We start from the raw sequence: 24,582 nt of genomic DNA on the forward strand, positions 1-24,582 counted from the left end.
TTGGCGAATTTGGAGATTGAGCTATGGAACTCGCCGTCGTCATTTCACTCCAGCGGTTTTGGTTTATTGGAACTTAAGTTGTCCTGAAGCCCTTAAAATTTTCTTCAGAGTCTTTCGGTTCGTAGGCACTAGCTTTAGGGCAAAGCCTTCCATTTTGAGCATATTACCATGCTAACAGAGAAAATATTCGGCGGTTTGCCAGTGCTACGCCATCAGCTGACGTGTCATGTATTTATTCACTCTAAGCCAATTAGAAATTGACAAGTAAACACTAAAGCGGGCTTAGATTAAAAAAAAAAAATTCAAAATCTCTATCCACCGCTCTCTTCCTCCTTCATTTGCAACTGTAGCCAGAGTAGCCATGGACCTTGCCGTCCAGGCTTGGTGCCATGTATGAGCTCCAAAGTTGGAAGTTCGCAATCTCCGTGCTTACCTCCATCAAGGGTTTTCGCTAGATCCGGAAGGTCTCCGTTGTCCTTGCTCGTCCATGGGCGGTGTCTCCAAATCTGACTTAGATGAGGCCATGCTCCAAATGTGTCACGGCCAAGGCTCCATGTCTAGACGCGACCATGGGTCAAGATGATGCTAACATATCTTTTGGGGAAAAGCCATGATCTGTCACGGCCGCGTTGCATGGAAGGGGTCTCACTGGTGGAGTTGGAAGAGGGAACTCGGAGGAGATGATGGAAGGGGACACAACACAAGGGAAAGAGACTCCATGACCGTTTGAGGCGGAGGAAGGAAACTCGCTGCGGCAGCCATGGTGGGAGGAGGGTGTCGAAGATAGAGGTTACAGCGCCTTGAGCAGTGGGAGACGGTGGCCATGGCCAAGTTGGGCAGTGGATTCTCAAGTGGCCGGCGAGGCGGTGGTTGTGATGGAGACGAAGAGAGAGAAAATCCTCATTTTTAATTTTCTCGAAAACGTGTCAATTTTTTAGTTGAACCAACTCACAAATGCTTGCTACGTCATATGGTGACGTGGCACTCGCAAATTACTGAATTTTTTTTTCTAACAATTCTATCACTGGGGCTAAATCTGGTTGGCATGCCGTCTGGTTTTGCACTTCCATTCCCACTAGCTGAACAATGTCAATGATGTTATCCACTCTTGGCCAGCGATGCTAAGAAATAATCGCATCTACCACCACCAACCAATGGATAAAGAGTTCTCTACCAAAACACAGAAACGCCAAAGTAGACACAAAAGTTCCGTTTTTTAACTTGAATTTTCGCCATACATGAAAGAGTTCATGCCATACTTAGCAAGAGTTTCTTTCATTCCTAGAAGGAACCACATGATGGAACTTTACGTTTCGCAAAACATCGTATTGGTGCAATCCTCGTTTCTCTATAATAATGTACAAACTCGCAAATGCGAGCTAACATTGGACAAGGATGAAAGCTGGGATATGATGTACACTCTATCCACCTAAAATCTATACAAGCAAGACTGAAAAGCAACTCGTTGGCCAGAAGCGAACAAATCGATGATTTCGTGTCCCAAACTTTTGTTCCTGTTCTTAACTGTACTAACTCGACTCGTCCTCACACCACTCTCTTCTGTCCGGAGTACTTCTCCTGCAAATCCGACTCGCTTCTCCTGTTAAATGACCTCTCTCTGATGGTACCCAAAACCGGCCTCCATGATTTAGCACCTACTGACCTCTGCCCCGCCACTGTCCCGTCTGCGCCCAATAACCGGGTCGGGCTCCGGCCTGGCGAACTAGAAGACGGACTCGAACCCCATGATGGGCCCGAAGTGGAATTCCGACTCGGCGAGTTCCAAATCGGAATAGGGTCGAAGCTCCGAGCCGGAGAGCTCTGTCCAGGACTAGTGCCGCTTGGTCTCCCCGGGCTAGCTTTCGCTTTCACCATGAGTTTCCTCACCAATGCGGACAAGTCCACGGGGGACACGTCGGCCTGAAGAGTGGAGTAGGGAAGCAAGAAGTAGATGCGGCCCGGCTCGAGCGTGACCTGCGGCTTCATGGGTTTCGACCCGGCTGAGAGGAGCTGAGCCGGGGTGCACACGAAATGCTTGGCCGGCTTGCCCGTGACCTCACCCACCGTGATGGGCTCCTCAAAGTCTTCCACGAAGCCATTCCAATGAACCACCCGGACGCTCTTGTTCTTGCACGCAGGTAATGATACTGCTGATGATCTGCATGGCGCACAATTACCCATACTCTCTCCTTGATTGCTCTGTCACTTTGCAATCAAATTTGCTGAGAGAAGAAACAAGAGATGAATGTGCTTTTTATATAACATGAACATTCGTGCTCGGAGCAAGTTGCTAATGGCTGCTTGCGAGGAGATAAAGACAGAAAAGAGGACTTATCTTCTTGTGTTGTGAGAGTTGCATAGGCGATACCAACCGTACGGCTTTTATGCTGGGCCAGGGGCTGGTCGCTGGCCAACTACTTTAAATGTTGTTGGAGTTGGAGACAGTTCCAACCTAGTGGCACAAGTGTTCATGCTATTATTGATTTCTTCTCCCATCGGCAAAGCCTTAGTATGCACCAAAATGCAGGCTCGATTTACTGCACGTTCCAAATTTTTTAAGTTGGTCATGTTATTTGACAAAGTCGTTCTTCTATTTTTTTTTTCTTTGAGCATTCCTAAGTTTGGACGTTGCTCTCAATATGGTCACCAAACTTTCACAGTTTTTGTAATGTTAATCATGCCATAAGGTGGCGTGCCTCAAAAGCGGCACAGGGCGCACCTCATTTTTGCTTCTTGCAAATTGTATCTGTGAGACTTTGTAGAATGATTGTTCTAACAGTTTAAACTTTTAGATGAACACGTGATTTAATATTTAAATATTTTAATTTTGGCTTAAGCGTGAAAATACATACTTTGGGGGAGACAAATAAATGTCTGGAGAGATTTGAACTGAGGATTGCCCGATCTCATGAGATTATGTGAGATCATTGCTAACTGTTCTAAAAATTTAGGTTTTTAAATGAAATATGTGGTTTAATATTTAAATGTTCTAACATGATTAAAAAACAAGGTATACAAAGCATCTTTAGCCGGCACATTTACATTTTCAACGGGAAAAACAAGGAAGTATCAAACTTCTCCATCAAACACATGAGGATTGCAACGCATCAATTAATGCAACCAAAGTTAGAAGTGCTAGAGTATGACCGGAAAAATCGAGAATGCTAACTTTCCCCTTAAACCCGATAAACTATGAAGCAGCCACAAACTAAAATCAAATGCCATTGTCAAAATTTTCGTCACACGAAAAGAAAAAGAAAAAGAAAAGAACATCGGCCCTCTCTCACATACTCTAAAGAATCCGAGTCTTTATAATGGACAGCATGCCGGTTAGCATGAAACAGAAAGAACCTCATCCCGGCACGTATCGTCGGTGCGTTGAGACTACAAGAAGCTAAAAACAACGTTTGTGTCAAGTTGTGTCGGTTGATGAGATCCATTGTCCTTTTGTTCAGAATGATTCTCAGTGTTAGAATGATAAGAAGGCAGTGCCGATTCTTCTAAAGGATTGCTCAGAAGCAGAAGTTCGAATATCATGGCATTTACTTCTGGGTTCATGTCATCAGCAGTTTCCACACAACTTGTTCCTGGCGCCCAATTAATTAATGTCTCCACCCATAAGCCGTTGTGATTAATCTTCTCTTTACCCTTTGTCGGTTTCTTGAAATGGTCCACTCTCAAATGGGAAAGCTTGCCGACCAGCTCTTGGTGATTGGAGGGCAATGGCGTTTGGTGTAGAATTTGTAGGTGATGATTAAGAAGTCTTTAATTGCGATGACTTGGGAGAGACCGTGGGGCTTCGGCATCGATTGTCTCGACATGGTGATCAAGCAACTATTGGCCCACTTAATAATTTCGAGCTAAATTCAAAAGCAAGGGGGAAAAGAAAAAACCAACTTCAGAAAATTGCAAAAGAAAGACATTATTTAAGGGTTCGTTCACTGTCACGTTACGGAATAATGACGAAAAAATGACATTCATCCGATCTGATCGGAAGACAAACTTTAATTCCTCTTAAGCTTTTCATGTCTAGGCCGAAACGACATGTCTCTCAAAAGGACTTTATTGGTGCTTATACGAAGATGTTACGCTGATTGTGGTGTTACAGCCTAGTTACGTTGTTTGCGGTTTATCGAAATTTTAATTGAGAAACAAGAATGACGATACCTCTTTAGTGAAAACCCGATACATGACCGCATAAATGATACAACATTAGCCTTTTACGAGGTATGCTTGTCGTTTCTACATTTTACCTACTATTTTTACGCGAATCTCCCAGTAAAAAGTTGCATTTAGTTATCTGATGAAATCAAGTACCATTGATTTCTATTTTCCATATTTGAGTTGCATTTAATACTGGACAAAGTGGGACGTTCATCCTTATCCAAACATTAATGAATTAGTGATGGTTTTTGTTTCTTGGTGGGAGATAAGTTTCTCCCTAGAAAGTCATTTTCCTCTGATTTTACTCGAGAGATCGAATGCAGAATCGATTATTACTAACTTATAGCTTTTGTTTACAACAAAGTCACGGAAAAGCACGATCCAGAAGGCCACAATCTATCCTTTGAATGAAGAGCTTTCTTGCTAGAATGTCATACCCGATATTATGGAACTGTTGTGCGAACACTCCAATTAGGGTCAAAACCTGAAGTTTGACATCCGATTGAACCACTGTCATGCAAAACATGTTTGGCTTCACTTGGAAGAACATGTTGTCGATGTCGAGGACTAGCTCGGCCACGTCTTCGAAACGGAACGTTACAACTGGAAACTGTTGTAGATCCTTCTGCATCGTCCCAACATAGCATAAGAACTCCGGATTGTGCCCGTATTCCACCCGACGTAAGCGTGGGTCAAGCAATCTTCGAACTTCATCGTGCAGTGGGACATAACCATCTCCCTTCAGCCATGTCAGTACCGATCCCAAGTCTAAGGCAACTCCGCCATGTCCAGAAGGCGCTCTTTTGAATGCTCCGGGATCGATCTTTAGCCTGGTCTCGCCGACGCTTATGCCTTGGAGGTTCACGTAATGGTGAACCCCATACATGTCGAGGGTTGTGGAATGGCCTTCGAGCACTGAATCATCCCCGAGGACCAGTTGATTATACTGATAGTGCGGGTCATGTATGTCGCCTATGCGGATGGAGAATTTCGAACCTACCTGTTGAACAAGAGATGCGTAGTAATGATAACTTAACCCTAATGTGCCCGTTACTTGCCCATCGACGCTGCCCTTATTCTCATGACCGCATCTGACCACTCTAATTGGTATTACCATCGTTCCCTCATCAGATGTCTCGAAAGTCACGTTTTCAGATGCAAAGTTACCGCGTGTGCCGGCTCCATCAACATATGAAAAGAGATAAGTACAACATGCCTTATCTCTGTCGCACTCGCCTGTGGAATGAGCACATGCAGCAGAGTTGCAACGGATATTGGAGTACGATGAGGATTTGGCGGGATCGAAGAGAGGAGCAGATTGTTTGAAGCAGGAGATGCAGTGTTTGCACTGAAACCAGAAGAGGTCGCTTCCTGTGTCGATAAGTAAGAGCTGTGGTGCCGGTGGTGTGCCGACTGGTATCTTCATGATGAACGCAATTCCCCTATTGTCTGCAATAAGACCGGCACGGAAGGCATAGTCGTTTGGACCAGCAACTCGTTTGCTCAAGGAGAGAATGCGCGCAATTGAACCATTGATGGCACGTTCAACTAAATCGTAGGCGGTGGCGTTTGGGTTGTAATAAGGAGAATGGATAGAATCAGGGTGGACAAGTGTCATGGCCAATCGCGGAGGTTTCATGGGTTTGGTCTTGGAAGCACCATGAGTTAAGGATGCTGATGAGATGATATTGGTTGGAGACACCAGAAGGAAGACGGAAGACACCACAGGACAATGTCAGTTTCAGAGCCATTTGGTCTTTAAACGAGGTACAAATGATGTTGAACAGAGCAGGTCTTTGCTTTATATATATATGGGTGCTTAAAGGAGTTGCAATTAATGCATGGGTCTTTTTGTGGCAAATTGTTGGTCAAAAAAGAGGAGTGCATGCGTCATTTATGGCCAAATTGTTGTCCAAAAGGGAGGACCCTACCATTATTCCTATTTCTCTTCGTGATATTCATTGCATCGGCATTTACTCGGGTTGCCTATATCCAAATAAGAATCAGATTACTAAAAAAGTCTAAAATCTTTTATATAGTCCTAAACCTTTCAATTGAACTAATTTTAGTCTTAAATATTTTGATAATTTTTCAATATAACCCTTTAAATCAATTTTGGCAAGAAATTGCCGTCTTATATGATACGATCAGCTGATATGAATGATTTTATCAATTTTTTTTTTTAAATTCTAAATTATTTTCTTTCCGTTTTTTTTTTCTATTTTCGTCCGCCACCGGGGCCTCGGTAATGGCTGGCAATGGCAAGGGCTAGGACACTCCCTAGATGCCGGTGAGAGTGGCCCTCGGTTGTGGCCGACGAATTTGCGAGCCATCATTGAGGCTTAGCGATTGTTGGAGGGCAATAGGATAGAAAAAGAAAAAGAGTAGGAAAAGAAAAAGATAAAAAAGATAAAAAAGTTTTTAAAAAATTGCTACAATTGTGCACGTCTACACGAGCCATCCTAGCCACCATGTGGGAACAATTGTTGTTGAGTGGAATGTCATATCAACGATTTTCGATTAAAATTGACCGGAAGTATTATATTAGCAAATCGTTACAAGACTTAAGACTAAACTGACCCAATTAAAAGATTTAGGACTAAATTGACATCCATACATGTCTGAAATGATTTTTTTGTTAATTGACTTTTTTGGCAATTGAAACATGGTAAATGACTTTTTGGGCAATTGTCCTCCCAAAAACCAGCTGATAACGAAAGCCCCCCAGAGAAATCAGAAATAAAAAGGCAGATAAAAACTATGCATGTCTAACCGGAGTTGGGAACGTACCATAACCTTCACTTAGTCCTAATATCTCACTTTCTTGCGCATCCACAGTGTCTTTGTTCACGTGGCCGCATCCGAACACCTTAATCGGTACCCTTATAGTGCCCTCGTCGGAAGTCTCGAAGGTTGCTTGCTCAGAGGCGAGGTTACCGGCCGTGGAGGTTCCGTCAAGATACGACCTCTGGTAAAGGCAATACTTGTTATATGCGTCACACTTGCCACGAGAAATCCTACAATCCTCGGAACCGCAAGGGATATTGGAGTAGGTCGACGATTTGGCGGGATCGAAAAGAGGAGGAGATTGCTTGAAGCAAGTAGTGCAGGGCAGGCACTGAAACCAAAGGAGGTCGCTTGCCGTGTCAATTTCCACGAGTTGCGGGGCCGGCGGCATACCGATGGATATATTGGCAAGGAACCCGAGTGTGCCACCGGCTGCGACTAAGCCGGCATGAACGTCGTCGTCATTTGGAGTGGTGATTATTCTGCTCCAAGAGCAGATGCGGGCGGGCGCACAGTTAATGGCACATTCAGCTCGCTCGGAAACGGTGGCGTTTGGATTGTAATATGGAGATCGAATAGAATTGCGGTGGATGAGCTTGATGGCTAATCCTGTGGTTCAACCGGGGTAGTTTGGGACGAAGCGACATTAGCCAGGTACGTCGAAATGACATTGATGATGCAGATTAGAAGGACAAATAAACAAGATAATGTCATTGCAGTAGCCATTACCATAATCTAATTTTTTTCTCGACCGTCGTATTTTGGCGCACGGGACAGATGCCGTCGCTGAATGTTTCAAGGACGGTTTCGGTGTCGCCTGTTGTGCTTTTTTAGTAGTCACCTATACGAGAATTAGCCTGAGCTTGATGAATGTTCTTTAAGTAATGTTCGATTCATCAGATTGATAGAAGAGAGCTCACTGCATAGCCTTGAGGGACTAATGCTAAATCTAGTTTAACAGGAGCATAAATTATTGCGTCACTGTTCTTGTTAACACTGACTTGACAACCAAGCCATTCAGCAAGCTGTTCACATTCAATTCTTTTCAAGTAGATCTTCCCTTGAGCAATGTCTTAGCCGAGATTATGATGTTGTTGAGACAACGTTCCGCTTAGAGACATGCCCTTGAGACTCAGTTGGCTCTCGGCCACTGCCATGCAAAAGAATCCCGGCCTTCTCTGGAAGAAGAAGCTCTTCGCCGTCATGTTCAGCTTGACCCCGCCATCGAAATGAAGCGCCACGACTGGAAAATCACTCACCTCTCTCTCCGCTGTCCCCACGTAACACAGCATCGCCGGGTCATGCCCATATTTGACCCTCCTTAGGCCTTGCTTGTCGAGCAAGCTCTGGACTTCGTTCTGGAGTGGAACGTAGCCATCCGTCTTCAGCCAAGTCAGCACCGATCCCATGTCAACCAATACCCCGCCTTCACCGGACGGACTTCGCTTGAACGCTTGTGGGTCGATGTCTAGCATTTTCTCCCCGACGCTTATGCCCTGGAGGTTCACATAGTAGTGACCCTGGAATGTCTCGAGGACCGTTGAATCGCCTTCCATTGCTGAACCCTTGCTGAGGATCGGCTGATTTTGTGGATACTTGGGGTCGGTTATGTTGCCTATGCAGTAGGAAAATTTCGACCCTAATTGTACCACGAGAGACGGGTAAAGAGCGAATCCTAAGCCCAGTACGCCGCTTTCTTGCCAATCCCTAGTGCTGTTAACGTTTATGTGGCCGCACCCCAACACTCTAACCGGAACCACCAATCTTCCGTCGAAGCTCACTACATCAGAGGCGAGGTTACGGATGGTGCTTCCTCTGGCATACGAATAATTGTAAGAGCATTCCTTGTAACGATTGCACTTGCCAAGAGAATGTTCACAATCAAGTGAGTCGCAAGGCAAGTTGTAGTACGTCGATGATCTGGTGGGACCGAAAACCGGAGAGGATTGGTTGAAGCACTGTGTGCAAGGTATGTACTGTATCCAGAAGAGGAGGCTTCCGGTGTCGACGTGCACAAGTTGCGGTACTGGCGGCTTGCCGAAGGATACCTTGGCGAGGAACCCGACTTTCCAGTTGCTGGCAATGAGACCGACAGGGATCCCATTGCCTGGACTAGTAACTCTTCTGCCTAAGGAGCTAATGCGCGCTGCCAAGCCTTCGACGGCCCGTTCAGCTTCCTCGTAGACAGTGATGTTCGGGTCTTAATACGGAGATGGAACAGAATCATGGTGGATGAGTCTAATGGCTAGTCGCGAAGGGTTCTTTGAGGCAGTATCAGGAGCAGCATTGGCCGAGGACGGCGGGACGATCTCGACTGCGCATAACAGGAGGAAGAGGCCGAGGCAGCAAGAGATTGCCATTTTAGTGTTGGCCATTGACAGTGGTTGAAATGGCTTTGAAGGAACACTCCCTCTATTTATTAAGAGGTGGTTTGACTAACCAAGCATTATTAACTAAGGACCATAATCTAAAAGACTGAACAGAAAAGGCTAAAAATCATTTAATTAATCTCGCATTAATGTTCTTTGACGTGAGTCTTGGCAAACCCTCTTCAAAGATGGACTTCAGATTGAGAGCTTTGTCATCTTTTTCCATGCTTAAGGTGCATTTCCTGCATAGTAATTCCAAAACCTTGACCATAATCCAGAAAGTATCAATAATTAAGACTAAGGTGTGCCATATATGCGTTATGAGAATCAAGTTAACCATCGAAATTAAATGAAGATCACTGTGGTATACCCACCATGCCAAATTGCGTCAACATGAAGTCATTAATTGGCTTCAAGACATACGTTGTCAATTCTCATGCCAACTCTAAAATATAACTGTATAAGGTGTAAGGCTTTGATCTATCTGAGCATGATCTCTAAAGAGTCGATACCAAGAGAAAATTAGTTCCCTCAAAAACTCTTAGGGTGCATTTGTTTGAGTGAAAATATTTTTCAGGAATTGGTTTTCCGGATTTTGGTTCACCAGAAATGATTTAATTAACGGAAAATACTTTCCAGTCAGTGAAAAATTCATGCATAAAATTAGGAAAGTGAACTCCCCAATCTGAAGAAGTGAAAACACTTTTCGAAATTACTTCTCTCAAATTTTTATTTTTGTTTTTATGTATTTTATATTTTTAAAAATTTTAACTTTTTTTTTTCCCTTCTTCAGCCGTCGGTTGTTGGGCCATACGAGGTTGAGCCTCGTTAGATTTTGGCAAGGCTCGACCTTGCCGATCGCTTGGCAAGTTAGAGCTCGCCGGCCGTCTCATGTGGCTAGTCATTGGCGATTGGCGGAGAAAGAAGAAAAAGACAAAAAAATAAAATTAAAAATTATATATATAAATTAGAAAAAACTAAAGCTTGAATTTTTATAGTTTGGCCAAAATCATGGGATCGAAATTATTTTACAAATGAGAAACAAACACTAGAGACGTCTTTGGTAATATATCACAAAATAAAAGAAAACAAACAGTTTCCTGTATTCCTGAAAAATGATTTTTAGGAAATCACTTTTTCATGGAATTTTTGGCCAATCAAATGCACCCTTAATTTCAATGTGGATGGCATAGTTTAATGACGTAGCTTCAATACACACCAGACCAAATTTGCTTCCCTGGTCCTCAGATCATTACATTACAGCAAAGGGAAAAATAGTCTCTTTGACCTCTGAATAGATCTCTGATGCTGGTTTGTCTTGGGCCTTTACTTATGCACACTGAGGTTAGCTGGTATCATCCCCTGTTTTGTGAGGAAGCTCATTTTTCACTCAGGCTAAAACCTTAATCTAACACTGTCTGGACTCTGGAGGGAATATAACGAACAGAATGAACAGATCTGATCCACACAAGTTGGTTTTATCATATTGATTGATGCATTTACAGGTGCTACTCTAGAAGTTCACAGTCAATTCTCTGGAAGAAAATTTTCTTCCCTCCAATGTCATAGCCAATGTTATAACTCTGTTGAGCCATCACTCCAATCACACTCAACTCCTTGAGGTCAGAACCGGAAGGGGAAACAGCCATGCAGAATTCACCTGGTCCGTTCTCATGAAAAAAGCTCTCCACATCTAGTCCTAGATCGGCTCCGCCAGCGAAGTGGAGCGCGACCACGGGGAACCCGGTGAGGTCACGGCTCATGTTTCCCTTGTAGCACAAGTCGGACGGGCTGTACGGGTTCTCGACCCGCTCAAAAGACTCATTCAGCAGCCTCTCGACCTCGTTGCTGAGAGGATCGAATGCTTGCTGTGTTAGGAGGATGATCGTGGTTCCAGAGTCGATGACAACGCCACCCGTGCCGGATGGTGTCCTCCGGAACACTGCAGGGTTGATGTCGAGCATCTTCACTCCGACGCTGATTCCTTCCAAAGTTAGGAAGTAGAGGTAATTAAAGACCTCCAATGGGGTCGAGTCCCCTTCCATCACAGCATCATCACCTAAAATCAGTTGGCTATGAGCATAGTGAGGGTCTTTTAAGCTGCCAATGCAGTAAGAGAACTTAGACCCCATTTTAGTAGCCAGAGACACATTCTCAGGGCCAAGCCCCATGATCCCACTAGGCTGGTCATTGTAACCATCGTTGTCGTGGCCACACCCGATGACCATGTTCGAGATCTTCGCTTCCCCCTCGTCGGGCGTCTCGAGCGTTAGTGTCTCCATGCCGAAGAGCCCTCTCACGGTGATTCCATCGAGGTAGTGGTTAGAGAATTTACAATAGTTGACCGGGTCGCATTTGTCGCCCGGAGGCAAGTAGGTGCAGTAAGGAGAAGTGCACGGTAAGTTCGCGTACGTTGAGGACTTGGAAGGATTGAAAAGCGGGCTCGATTGCTCGAAGCATTTTGTGCAAGGCAGGCATTGGATCCAGAACAAGCCGCTCCCCGTGTCCATGGTCGTTAGCTGCTGCACGGGGGGTTGGCCTATCGCAAGATTCACCATAAACTGCGTCGCGCCCTCTGCTGCAACAATGCTGCCACGGACGTCATCCGGCGCAAAAGGGCGCCCGGTTGCTTTCGCTTCCAAGTAGGCCAGACGAGCCATAGAGCTTCTGACTGCACGAGTAGCGGGTTTGTACATGTTCGCATCAGTTGCGTAATATGGAGAGAGAACAGAATTCCGGTGAATAATTTTCATGGCATATCGCCGGTGGCTTCTTGTGGCTATTGCTTCGGCCGTTACGGTGGTCAAGCAGAGGAAAGCAAGAACAATGGGAATCATGGCTATGATAAGAGAGAGAAATGGACGGTGTGATGCTAATAATGTCGCCATGGAGTTTGAAAGGAGAAGGTAGAGACTAGAGAGCTTCCAACTGCTTGTATTAAAGTTCAAATTGAGTGATGAGCAGAAGTGGTCAAACTCATACTGATCAAGAACCCTAAGGCTTTAAATTTTTGAAAGTGAAGTTTAAGTGGGGAGGATTGGCCATAAATAAACATAATACAAGTAGGAAAGACTACTTGACCAGAACTAGAAACCATTAAAGGCATTATTAATCAACAGCTGAGAAACACATACGGATCTTTCATCCTTTGTTGAATGCATTGGCGACGCCAGAACATGCAGGCTTATCTTACCTTCACTTGAATCTACGAAATGTCCAAACCGATAATGCAATTCTCTCCATCCCTCCCTCTCCCTTTCCCTCAAGCAAAGGCCGGCTGGTTCTTTCCTCTTTTGTTCATTGTAAGCATAGCGAGGGCACGCCTCGGCATCTGACTGTTCTATTGCACAAATTTTATGGTTCACAACAAGGATGGTCCCCCAAAATAGATATGGTCCCTTTCTTGTGCTCAATTTCAAAGATGCATTTAATGTCATTGAAATACATGAATTATGTCCAGCAAAAGGGACAAAAGAAACAAATAATACATCAAAATTTATAGCTATGATCAGATCAAGGAGGTACAAAATTCTTAACCAAATCTTCTTTTTCTCTAGGCAGTCAAAAAGGAATTCAGCTATGTAAAATCATCTGTCACAAAATCATCATCTTACCTCCAAGAATACAAAAGAAGCGCTATGATTGGGTCATATGTAACATAATAGTCGCAACTTTTACAAAAAGAACTAACTGCACCATCCCCACATTTTCTACGTTTCGATCCTTTTTCTAAGCCCAAAGGATGGAGTGATATGATATTGAGATGAAGCCCCATCTTGCCACGCAACTTCCAAAGGGAGCTCTAACAAATAGTTAGCCTCCCTCGGGAATGAACTCACCCTAAAAGGCACTTGAAGTTGCCATTGTGCTCGAGATATGGGGTCGGGCAACATAGGAGCCTTTATAATGCGGCCAATTTACAACTGAGAACAAGGGAGGGTGAATGGGGTCGAAAGCAACTATATCGGTTCGACCAAAGAATATCGAGTAAAAAAAAATGTCCAGCTCAGAATGTCGTATAATTGGAGAAGAGATGCAACAGCTTGTCCAAAGTTTCCGGATAGAACTTCCTCGCAAACAAGTAACATGGCCTCTTCACCCCATTCCACAAACAAGGTTTTACCTGCTCTTCATGCTGCAGAAACCCAAGTCACAAAATTTTCGTTCAGGCTTTTTATGTATAATTTGAGATCATTAATCGAGAGGATACAAAAATTGCGTACCTTATCGTCACTCGTTACATGTACGCTCACATCAATTGACTGCACAAATGACATAATAAGCACGGTCAAACTAATAACAGAAAAATGGGGGAAGGTAATTTACATACATTTTCACTATGTTTCAAACAAAAACAGGAAAATTCACAATTTTGCAGTTTCCTACTTCACAGAGGGATAGCATTTTTCTTTTTGTGGAGTCTGATGATAGTTAAAATTGAGTAAAGAACTCCGTATCCCACTCGTCTTTGTAAAAAGTACAAGTGATGGAAAATTATTGTGCATACCGTAATATTTTTCAGAAGTTCGTATGTGATGTCTTGAGCCCTGTAGGATTTGGGGTGCCATTTTCTCTCAGACCAATCAACATGCGTCGCCGACCATGTTGCAATTCCACCTGGATCAACCATCTGAGAACACATGCAGGAAAAAACTAGTCATGCTGAGGATTGGTGAGATGACATCACAAACTGAAGTTCTAACACAGAGGAAGATCCTTACACTGAAAAAGGTCGGAATGTAATGTTCATCAGCAATGCAATTTTTACCATCCAAACCTGGCTGTAGGTGTAAAGAATAGCTAAATTAACATCTTGCTGTCTCACAGAATGTTCAAGAATCATGGCTCCAATGACAGATATTTAAAAGTGACTGGACAAAATAAATATGATGCAATGAACTGATAAGTCAATTGCCCAGATAAATTTGGCCAAGAAATGTCCATAATTAAACAATGAGGAACAAAAGAAAACAGAACAACACTCTTTGAAAGCAAAATATCTTAACGGGATATATGCAGGCGATGTTTGCAATAGGGGCAAAAACTATGATCCACAAACCTAATAATAACAAGATGATAGGCAATAGGATTGAAAGCAACCGAATAAGCATATTCACCTTACAATAATCCCTGAATTTCGAGTAATACAGATTGTCAGCCATGAGAATTAAAGCATGCTGCCGCTTCATTGTGAACCACTGCAGAGAACAAAGCAATTGATAAGAAATATGTGCCAGAAAAACTCTGGGTTCAGAAGCCAACATGCGAAGTTAAAAACCACTAAAGACACATGGCAGCAAGACAAAAACAGACAGACTTAAAGATTCCCAAAACAAATTTAGATTTTGCAAGACTTACTACCATTTGAAAAGAAATGTAAATGATAAAAAGAAACAAACTTGTTAATTTGAAATAGCAGGCTTTATACTCTGCAGGTTCAAAGAAATGAGATGCCAGATAGTTATACATGAGATACACGGTGCGCCAGAATAACAAAGACCTATCCGCGCCCGTATGGGCTAGTGCAGGAAAAGTTCACTTTCTAGAGAGACTAGCCTTCTGATCTGAAAAGTTTGAGAGCTCAAAGAACAAAAGCACTGAAAAAGTTTAGATCCCCTTCAAGTCTAGTCAAAGAAAGCAATTCTTTCCCAATCTTGTCAAAATGGAAATTCGTCAGTTGTATCCGAATGAAAATTCAGCAATTGCATACAACTTCACTCTGGCAGCCATGTCAAAGCCATCAAAATGGCCTCAGACTCCCATTATACCAATGTGCATAACATCTCACTCATTCTTGACATACCTGGGCACCCTTCCGGAAATCTTTCTTCTCGACTTCAGGTAACATGTGCTCTGAGTATCTGCCATTCCCATGTGGACCGGGATCATAGAAGCTACATGGGAAATAGAAAATAGTTGAGAATGAGTCGCCTTGGCAATGTTTGAAGGAGTAGCTGGAAGGATGATTGCCTTCTCACTTAAATGAAGTTGCAACTAAAGAGGTGCAGCCATGAGGTACAGAAAATAAGTAAGCAGCGTAGTACAATACAAAAAACAATATGTGCTTACCAGTCAACGTAGCTGATATTTGTGTGCATAAGATAATCGTACACATAGTCAAAGGTATGCAATGGCACACAGCTGCAACAAGACAGATTAGAAATCAGATCTTAGAAGCAAGCTACTTCAATTATTTTCAAATACAATAGATACGAAGATATTAATTTTTTTGCCTCATTACCTATCCGAGAGTAACACAAAATGTTGGTTATCAGGATCTTTAAGAGCGTTTGCCAATAATCGTCTCTCAGCATCAATCATGGAAATTTTTCCCCACACCACCTGCACAGGTAAAAATAAGACCAATTTCGTAAAATTATCTATCTATAAAAAGAAACAACCATATGGCAATAAGGGGGTCCAAACTCATACAGAAAAGAGCATCAATTAATAATATTGTGTCGTCATATAATAGCAAAAACTAGTACATACAAATGAAATCGGTACAACTACAAGCAGCAAAAATGGTGCTGTCACATAACAGCAAAAACTAGTATAGAGAAGATTGCCTTGTTTTTTTTTTTTTGGGCTTTTGACCTTAACCTCTTCCTAACTATGACTATATCGGAATTGGAAAACGAAAACAGATTTCCAAGGAAGACAAAAGAATATGAAGGCTGTAACTTGACATCTATACACACCAAATTCATTTTTACAGTAAATTCACAGCCTTAAAGAATTGTTCCCATCATGTCAGAATCAAATGGTTTGTGATCATACACGACAAACTCAGGCTACTAGACCGATTGGCTGATTCTGCATTTATCCAATTCTGGCCCAGCCTATTACAGTCAACTTGGAAATGATCAATCAAGAAGACTATGAAGGATACTCAATAAGGGGCTGGAGAAAGGGCTCAGTAATTTTTTCTTCCAATTAAAACCATTCCATGAAAATATGCATTTAGGCTTCTAAACAGAGAAAAAGAATTACTTAACAAAATTTTGTACGGTAAAAGTTCCATGGATTTTTCTTGAAAAAAAAAAAAGTTCAATGAAACTTGCATTTAGTGTGTTTTGAGAGCATTAACTCCAAAATGCACTAGGCAAATAGCCACCAAATTCTTCACCGCAACCATTTCACATAAGTTTCCAGATTCGCAGATTCCTAATTTTATCCGATGAAAAAACCAATTTAAAATGAGCAGGAAGAATAGAATAATCTGCAAATTAGTAAATCAAAAGACCAATTTGCTGAAAAGAAGGGATACCAACTAAAGCATCCATTTTGAGTAAAAACGTTCACCAGCATCATACTTGAAAAAGCAATATGCTGCAAAGTTCACGACAAGTTTGGCACAACAGCATCTATCACTAACTGCCACAGCCCACAGACACAGATATTGCAAAGATAAGATCTGTTAGCCATTATTCCCACATAAAGATTCATCAGCCATCCACTTCGCTCTTTTGACACATCAAGCTGGAGGCACTATAAAAGCCAGAACAGCCTATTCAAGCAAAAGTCTGCCCCCAGTCAAATTCTTTGAAAAGCTAAAATCTGAGATCAGAGAAGGCTGTTCTTTCCTTTTCTTTCTCTAATTCGTTCATCTTTCTTTGGCATATAACTTAGCATTTTCTGGCTTTCATGATAAAACTTGCACTTCACAAACATAAGTTGCCCCTACCGAAACAATTTTCTTCATCACCAGAACATAATACTTCAGCCAAAAATGCAGAGAGATAGGGCATAAAAATGAACAAACATATTTTATTGGTTTGTGCCAAAGTGCAATCCTCTAAATTGGAAAAATTGCGCAGTCAGATTCAACGCACGATTATCAGAACACGGATATGAACTTTCAAGGACAGACCAATTTTGCTAAGTAAGTTACTGAACCTGGTCGCTCCTTATGTCTTGATTAATGAAGTAACGGCTCACATGTACAGGTTTTTCTTTTGATGCATGGACATAGACTGTGAATCTTCCTTCGTGACCCTAACAGAGAAGACAGAGATATCGTTAGTTGAGAAAGACAAAATAAGCAGCAGTAGTTATTTGCCATCATTTCGGGATAACAAACTATAAGCCAAAATGAAGTCATCTGAATTCTTGATATATTGTTCCAGGAATAAGGCTTATAAGGGAATGACAATACACATCCAATTTATTACATCATATGTAACCATATTTGCATAGCCTTCCTTAACAAACAGTTGATGGGCAGATACGGTTGACAGCTTAGTTTAGGACAATCATTTCCTTTGCCCATTTTCCTAGTATTCAGAAGACAAAGATACCAAATAGATATTCAAGGCTCAGTTATGATGATGCTATCAAGGCTGGATCTTCACCAGGACCCAAAAGACCCACATTACCTCATTCACCTGTAGGGCCATCACATATGCCAAAAGAAGATCAAAACAAATAGGGAGGCAAGCTTCTCCCTAGTTCTTCTTCGCAAAACACGGACTGAGAACACAAGCACAAAGTATTGTGTATGCATCTGCTTAGCTACTATTCTTTCTTCAACTACATCAATGTTCACTCATAGATAAGTATACTATGCTTTGCAAAAATTGTGTGCATTAAGAATAACATCCTTCAGTAATTCCAAGCAATTTCCTGCAGCAAAAATTATCTTCTTTTTTTATCAGACTCTTCCAGAAGAGTAGAATAATGAGAACAAAGGAAGTTACTCTTTGATCAAACAAGATAAAAATATCTGGGACAAGCATTAGGTAGTCAAGAAACTTAGAAATATTTTTCACACAGATGGGACTTCAAAGACTTCGGAATGCACAAACAAATAGTGATAATCGCAGCAGAAAGCATCATCTCTTATTCATTCAATAGTGTGCAAGCAGCGATTGTCAGAGCCACAAAAGAATCTATCAATCTTTGACGGTACAAAGGCTTGAGATGCCAGCAAATATAGGAAGAGAAAGAGTAAATGTGGAATCTTACTTGGAAAAACTTATCCCACAACTTCTCAAAAGGTAGCGAACCGGGACTCAAGAACATAAAAGCGATTTTAGGGCTCTTTGATTCAAGAGGAGGTGTGTTTAGGATGTCCTTAATCACAACACGAGATGCCATCTCTTCATCAGTATATTCCCTTGCAGGATCCGGTGGAAGCCAATCTGAAAGAGCCTTGCAACCTCTGGAAGAAAGCATATAGCAGGCAGCACTGCCTCTGGGAGGATATACGTATGCGCAAATTAGGAACATACTGACCAAGCAAACCAACACTATAATCCACACTGGCTTCTTCAATGGAGGACGAGGGCGATGGCCCGACAAAATGTGGACATCACCCATACCCAATCTCCAACCTTTAGCTGTCTTCATCAAGAAGACTAGATTAATGCATCAAAGCTTTCCCATAAAATGTGCCATATCCTTCAACTCAAATTTCAATTAATACTACCTCCCCTGTCCGACGGACGTCCACTTAATACTACGAGTGGTGCTCAATGCAAAGGATTTATCTGCAATATTAGACGGCAATGAATTGATAATCAGGATGATCTAATGCAAAGATTGCAGCATACCTTGCGGATACTAATAATGTAACGAAGAAGACTGTACATCAAAAGCGGCACTTAAGATCAAGTAAACAAAAACTTCAACATGAGCACATTAAATTAATGGGCAAGTCCAGTCCTGTTAGTTAGCTCAACGGGCAAGTAAACATGCATATTATATTCTCATCTAACAAGGCCAATGCTGGGCGCTGATTGAAGCCAAGCACGGAACATGTTTAAGATTACACCTAAAGACGGATGATAAGAAAGAGCTGTAGAAAATTTCTGCCTATGTCAATAGACCATTTTTGGAACTTTTTTAGTGGATATTGCAAGATTCCATGATAGGCAACCACGTGATATATCCATCAAGTGATGCCTTTTCATCTCCTCGAAACCTCATCGAGCCAACGAGACCATCATGCTGCATATCTTGTGATGCGATTGACAATGGATGTTCCAGAAAATCGTAGAAATCTAAAGCAACAGGAATTGTTTAAAACATCAAGTTCCTTGATAAGCCCAACCACTAGAACCAACCAGGATGCAAAGAGAGAGAAAAAAGAACCCCAAGGACATGGATTAGAGCAAATCCTGGAACAAAAGTCAAACCAATTCACCGGCAATTTCCAAACGGCTTTAAACTGCCAAAACAAGACTGTCTACAATGCGTACTTAGACGCTCCGTCTCACCAATATGGTCAATGGCTCGCGAATTATTCACGCCCCAAAACATTGTCTTTTTCCATCGCCCAGAAAGTAAAACGGAAGATATCAGTCGCCCACAGACCCACCAAACAGAATGCCAAGATTCAAGCAGCCATTCCCCTCATGACACCCCACCCAAGAAACGCACGAACACCCATATCAAGAGAAGCAAAAAAATAAAAATAAAAATAAAAAGCAACGACGTTCCTGCTCTCCAAGAAATTGACCAGCTGACAAATCGATCGAAACAAGAGCGAAGAGGACGAGAACAATCACCTGATGAATCGCGCGGCTCTCGAGCCTGCAAAACAAAGCGACCCCCTCGATTGCTAAAGCTCTCGAAATCAAAAGATCCGAAGGAACCCTCTTGGAGCTCTTGGGGGCCTGTTTGGATATCGGTGTTCAAGATCTGGGGCACAACAGAGAATTGGACCAGCAAAGCGAGACAAACAGAGTTGGGAGAGAGAGAGAGAGATAAAGAGGGAGAGAGAGAGAGAGAAGAGAAACTATTCAACTAATATGGCAGAAGAAGAAGAAAAAGAGAAAATCCCTTTGGCCCCATGAAACCCACGATTAATATATCCCAAGTTTTCGAGGAAGACGAAGATATATGATTCCTTCCCGATTCGTTTCTACGAATGCTCTGGCTTCTTGCTTTCTGTTCTCTCTCCCCTTCCTAACTACTTCAAGAGAAAGAAAGAGAGAGAGAGATAGAGAGAGAGCGAGCGTCCAAAGAAGCCGTCGTTTTTGTCTCTGCGTTGCGTTTTTTCGCAAAATTTGGAAAATTTCAGCCGGCGACTAGTATTCTTCCATTTGCTTATTATTATTATTATTATTATTTTTTCATTTCTCCCTTTAGGGCTCCTCCCGCCACCCTCACGCGCGCGCGTGGCGCGTGGGCCGGGTTTCCCAACCGAGTCGGGTTGGCCGAAGACTCGGCCGGTCGCTTTCATCCAAGCTTTGTTATTGTCAACAACCATATTCGAGATTTGTTTCTCCAGTTGACCGCACCCCCGGAAACTCCAGAAAGAAATATTAAAACAAAAAAAATAAATAAATGAAAAAACAGACCATTTATTTTTTTTTTTAGGGGAAATTCCAAGTCCAATCTTCAACACCTTGTTCTTGTCGAATGATCTCGGTGGCAAGAACCTTCCGTGTAAAACACCATAGTTTGACCAGACATAAATGAGCACTTACAATTCAAAGAAAATAAAACCTTTGATCGCTTGTTGATTGATACAACAAGGTGCTGAATGGTTGAACAAGCAACGCAATGGGGTTGATCCCAAAGAATAAAAAAAATACTAAAATTGAAAAATCCTCGCTTCTGTGAAATCTCAATTTCTATCGTTATCGAACAATATTATCAAAAGTAATATCGTATTTAAGACGTAGATGTCTTATCCGTGACAACGCTGAAATGATAAACTCGATTGGTGCATGAAGCTTTATTCAGGGTACGATCTGTTCATTGCAAAAAAAGCTCTTTTCTGATTCTTCTCGAAGCCATTCGTGGGATCTTTATTAGAATGTTCGACCTAAAAACTTGAATTTAAAGGTGGAGGAAAACCACATGTATGTAAAAATTATATAGACCCATTAGACAAGCTATCCCCTCCCACATGCAAGGTCAATTGGAAAGCGACATATGAAACTTGACGGATAAGGGGCTGAACCCATAAAATAAATTGGGAGCAGAATTGACTCATACTATGTTAGTTTGTTCAATCCAAATTTTGAGCTTGTAGAGGAAGGAATACCACATAATTATAAATATAGGCAAGCTATGTGGATTGAGAAACCTATTTGTCGAAGCAATGAAGCTTTGAGGTAAATGAAGTAATGAATCACTTCATTAATTTTCTAAATTATCAATTGATTTCTGCTTAGTGAAGAGAAAAACCATGTAGAAAGGTTGTGTGCCTTAACTTAGTCACGGCAAGTTGGGCCAAACACCCAAAAAAATCTCAAACTTTGGCCTCTATCTCAATTATATCTAAAAGGCTCTCTGGAAATGGTGATGTCACCGAGGGAAGCTGGGGGAAAACAGCTTCGGCACCTCAAGGACAGCGATTGCAGTGAATTAAGGTGAGCTGTTTCTTTAACTCATTCACTAGATTCTTCCATCTAGAGCTGAGAATGGCGAGCTGGGCAAGGCGTGGCGGGTCTGTTACGGTCGGAATCGATGGGTAGCCGGTTCGTGGAGGTTAAATTCTGAATACGTTGACGTGAGATGACGAGTGCTGCAGAGTGAACCCCTGGTTGCGTAATGGGGCGGGTGTAACGGAATCGATCCGCCCGGGTCTTGTACAGCCGAAGATGTCACTGATTTTTCCTTGGTTGACAACCGATGGTTGCTGCATGTCGTCGGTTTTTCCGGTTCAGGAGTACGGGAGCTGTGGCGGGTTGAGTCGGCGATCAAAGAGCTGCAATTAGATGGGAAATTCTGGGCTAGTGTTTCGGGTAGACCACCTGCGCTGGTCGGTCAAGTGACCGCATCGTATGTCGTCGCCGCCGGGTTGATAGGTGATCTTGGTCGGTCTTAGTAAATAAAGTGCTGTGTTTTGGTAATTTGCCTATGTAATTGTCTTTTGATTAATTAATCAATTAATATTATTCGTTAGTGGTCGTGGCAAGCCTAGGATGCCACAGCTTTTGTCTCATGAAAAATCTCAAATTTTCACTTTTGTCCTAATCCTAATGGCTGAATATAATATAAATAAATAAATAAATATATATTTATATAGATATCACTTTTACTTTTGTCCCAATCTACCTGCCTAATATCGAAAAACCATCAACTTTACTATATATCCCAATTATATCTAAAACTATTTTTTTGTCTCATAAAAAATCACAACTTTTACTTTTGTCCCAATTCTACAACCGTTAACCTTCCTTCTATAATCACCATTAGTTAATTATACGTGGCATTTTCACGTCGAATTACATATTAGCAAAGCCGACACGAAAAAACCCATAATTTCACTTCTATTGTCTGTTTCCCCTACACATTGCTGGGAAATACAAAACCACTCAAGAAGGTGCTCTTCGGATTGTCCCCAACATTCAACGAGTCAAAAAATAGCCGACTTAGAACTCTAATTATTTGGACGAACGATATCAAATCTTATCGTTCATGAAACCCGATGTTTTCAAATTTCGAAAGTCCATTGGTAAGTTCGACGAGAAAATTAGAGTCACACAAGATTAACTAACAATGATTACGGATGAAAGGCTCAAAAGTAAAAGTTGAGGATTTTTTATGAATTTTTTTTTTTTTGGGTATAATTGGGATATATGCTAAAGTTGGGTTTTTTTTAGTAGTAGGCGGTGGATTTGGGACAAAAGTAAAAGTTTGATATTTTTTATGAGACAAAAAAATTTTTGGTTATAATTGGAATATATGCTAAAATTGAAATTTTTTTTTGGGTATTGGCCTTGGCAAGATGATACAGTAAATAGGGACTTGTAGCAAGATTTGGTGCCCAACAATTACAATTTGAGGAAACAAAGTTTAACTTAATTAGAAGAAAAAAAATTAAATCTATTGAATTTGGGTATTAGGCTTAGCAAAGATGATACAATAAATAAACCCCGCGAACACATAACAATCCACGCCAAGCTCCTAGATAAGGCGAAAGGCAAATCAAAGCCCAAGATGTTGGTCCAAGGATACGCACATTGTTCTTTTGCTAGCTAATTGCAATACATACTATAGTGGGCATGATATGCACGTGTGCTTTCTCTTGGAGTTAACGATCAGGAGCATAGCTCAAAGGGGAAACAGCTGCACTTTTTTCATTCCCTGTTTCTTTTTGTATTAGTCAAAGTATATGATTCTTGATTAGACTTTTCATTCGATATTATATATCTAGCAACATTCCATTGGTCATCCCCATGCCACAAAGCTTCCGAGATACTTTCGAGGAATTCGTTGAATGGTCAAAGTGTTTTTCTCCAATGTGGGGAGATCGTACCGTCTTTGGCTCGTGACAGTAGTGAAGGTTTACCAAAGGCGAGTATTGGACGGGACCATTTACCCTGTTGATACTGATAGTGATCGGTCGCTCTGATATATATATATTGTCGGAAATCGTTCTGATAGTTTTTTTTTAATCTGGTTCTATCTTATCATATTTTACTATATAAATCATGTTGTGTGTGCCATATACCATGTGTAGATTACGAAACCTTGCTCTCTCCTCACACGTCCTCACCCTACTCCCTGAATGTGGGGATTCGAATCCCCCCGTCCTCTTCCCAAATGGGAAGAGTGGCCACTGCCACTGGGGAATCGCTCCGATAGTTCAAATACCACGTATTGTTTGGAGAAATATAGGATTCTAACGCGAAGGTGCACGTGAGGAATTAAGTTTGTGGAGGGAGAAACGGACAGGAGAATCGCCTTATGAGTATTTCTATGATTGAATTTCTAGTATTGCATAACGAGCAATGCTAAGCACGATGAATTTATTTACGAAATTGACATGTAATAGGACCGATTGCAAGTGGACATTTTAAATAGCGCGTCATCTTGGGCTTCCAATAAAATTCTGAGCAAAAAACATCAAAAGTGCCGAAATTTGTGTGTGACGTTCACTTTAGTGCTATATTTTTTTGTTGACTCACTTAAGTGCTAAATTGGAGAAAAAATAATCATTTAAGTGTCAAATTAGAGAAATTCCGATCAAAGCGATTACGTGACATTTATTATTAAATTTTTTAATATTGCGTGGCAAATTTTTAAAAAAAATCAGCCCACGCGCACTTCTAAAATTATAAATAAACTAACTTTTAAAAAAATGAAATCAAAATTTAAAAAAAAGATTTAGGGCCGAGCTCTTACTATTCCTAAGGGTGAGTGGTTCCGGGTTCCTTATAAGTTTTGCCTAAAATTTACCCATCGGAACAAGTTCCTCATTTTTTGGAACCTGGAACCTACATGTCATATCCTATAACTTGAAACCCACTCTGTCACAAGTTCTGATGCCGGTTCCAGGATACCCGAGAACCCGCCAATT

The 24,582-nt window shown here is 41.7% G+C and overlaps 5 protein-coding genes across 7 annotated transcripts; all 5 read right to left on the bottom strand.

Moving 5' to 3' along the window:
* Nucleotides 1-1,545: 1,545 nt before the first annotated feature.
* Nucleotides 1,546-2,181, bottom strand: LOC115744500. The gene has a single exon (XM_030679717.1). It carries the CDS (start codon nucleotides 2,179-2,181, stop codon nucleotides 1,546-1,548), a length of 636 nt encoding a protein of 211 aa, XP_030535577.1.
* Nucleotides 2,182-4,528: 2,347 nt separating this feature from the next.
* On the bottom strand, nucleotides 4,529-7,342 carry LOC115744499 (aspartic proteinase CDR1-like). The gene is made up of 2 exons (XM_030679716.2): nucleotides 6,955-7,342; nucleotides 4,529-5,838 (listed from the first exon to the last, which is right to left on the bottom strand). Exons 1-2 carry the CDS (start codon nucleotides 7,340-7,342, stop codon nucleotides 4,529-4,531), a joined length of 1,698 nt encoding a protein of 565 aa, XP_030535576.2.
* Nucleotides 7,343-8,024: 682 nt separating this feature from the next.
* LOC125314835 (aspartic proteinase nepenthesin-1-like) lies at nucleotides 8,025-9,311 on the bottom strand. The gene is made up of 2 exons (XM_048278068.1): nucleotides 9,160-9,311; nucleotides 8,025-9,027 (listed from the first exon to the last, which is right to left on the bottom strand). The coding sequence occupies exons 1-2, from the start codon at nucleotides 9,309-9,311 to the stop codon at nucleotides 8,025-8,027; spliced, it is 1,155 nt and encodes a 384-aa protein (XP_048134025.1).
* Nucleotides 9,312-10,828: 1,517 nt separating this feature from the next.
* Nucleotides 10,829-12,016, bottom strand: LOC115744498 (aspartic proteinase nepenthesin-1-like). The gene has a single exon (XM_030679715.2). It carries the CDS (start codon nucleotides 12,014-12,016, stop codon nucleotides 10,829-10,831), a length of 1,188 nt encoding a protein of 395 aa, XP_030535575.2.
* Nucleotides 12,017-12,854: 838 nt separating this feature from the next.
* On the bottom strand, nucleotides 12,855-20,236 carry LOC115744554 (glycosyltransferase BC10). 3 transcript variants are annotated; one of them, XM_048277632.1, is made up of 12 exons: nucleotides 19,832-20,236; nucleotides 18,751-18,811; nucleotides 18,288-18,661; nucleotides 17,220-17,318; nucleotides 15,562-15,662; nucleotides 15,390-15,461; nucleotides 15,124-15,214; nucleotides 14,438-14,518; nucleotides 14,042-14,101; nucleotides 13,828-13,950; nucleotides 13,544-13,582; nucleotides 12,855-13,455 (listed from the first exon to the last, which is right to left on the bottom strand). In XM_048277632.1, the coding sequence occupies exons 3-12, from the start codon at nucleotides 18,639-18,641 to the stop codon at nucleotides 13,327-13,329; spliced, it is 1,149 nt and encodes a 382-aa protein (XP_048133589.1). In that variant the 5' UTR covers nucleotides 18,642-18,661; nucleotides 18,751-18,811; nucleotides 19,832-20,236; the 3' UTR covers nucleotides 12,855-13,326. The 3 variants fall into 3 exon arrangements, with proteins under 3 accessions (XP_048133589.1, XP_048133588.1, XP_030535648.1); XM_048277631.1 differs by having other exon boundaries at nucleotides 18,288-18,665; XM_030679788.2 differs by having other exon boundaries at nucleotides 18,288-18,811.
* Nucleotides 20,237-24,582: the final 4,346 nt, after the last annotated feature.

Source organism: Rhodamnia argentea, chromosome 4 (genome assembly GCF_020921035.1).
Source record: "Rhodamnia argentea isolate NSW1041297 chromosome 4, ASM2092103v1, whole genome shotgun sequence".
NCBI classification, from domain to species: domain Eukaryota; kingdom Viridiplantae; phylum Streptophyta; class Magnoliopsida; order Myrtales; family Myrtaceae; genus Rhodamnia; species Rhodamnia argentea.

Bases quoted from the DNA above. Each gene is read 5' to 3' on its own strand.
- LOC115744500 (XM_030679717.1), bottom strand. From the start codon at position 2,181: ATGGGTAATTGTGCGCCATGCAGATCATCAGCAGTATCATTACCTGCG.
- LOC115744499 (XM_030679716.2), bottom strand. From the start codon at position 7,342: ATGCCGCCGGCCCCGCAACTCGTGGAAATTGACACGGCAAGCGACCTC. The intron at 5,839-6,954 runs GTACGTTCCCAA...TCATCTCATCAG, and splicing joins AGGACTAAGTGAAGGTTATG to CATCCTTAACTCATGGTGCT.
- LOC125314835 (XM_048278068.1), bottom strand. From the start codon at position 9,311: ATGGCAATCTCTTGCTGCCTCGGCCTCTTCCTCCTGTTATGCGCAGTC. The intron at 9,028-9,159 runs GTATTAAGACCC...TCTCATTGCCAG, and splicing joins CATGATTCTGTTCCATCTCC to CAACTGGAAAGTCGGGTTCC.
- LOC115744498 (XM_030679715.2), bottom strand. From the start codon at position 12,016: ATGTACAAACCCGCTACTCGTGCAGTCAGAAGCTCTATGGCTCGTCTG.
- LOC115744554 (XM_030679788.2), bottom strand. From the start codon at position 18,671: ATGAAGACAGCTAAAGGTTGGAGATTGGGTATGGGTGATGTCCACATT. The intron at 17,319-18,287 runs GTAAGATTCCAC...CTTCTCTGTTAG, and splicing joins TGTGGGATAAGTTTTTCCAA to GGTCACGAAGGAAGATTCAC. The intron at 15,462-15,561 runs GTAATGAGGCAA...GTCTTGTTGCAG, and splicing joins TTTGTGTTACTCTCGGATAG to CTGTGTGCCATTGCATACCT.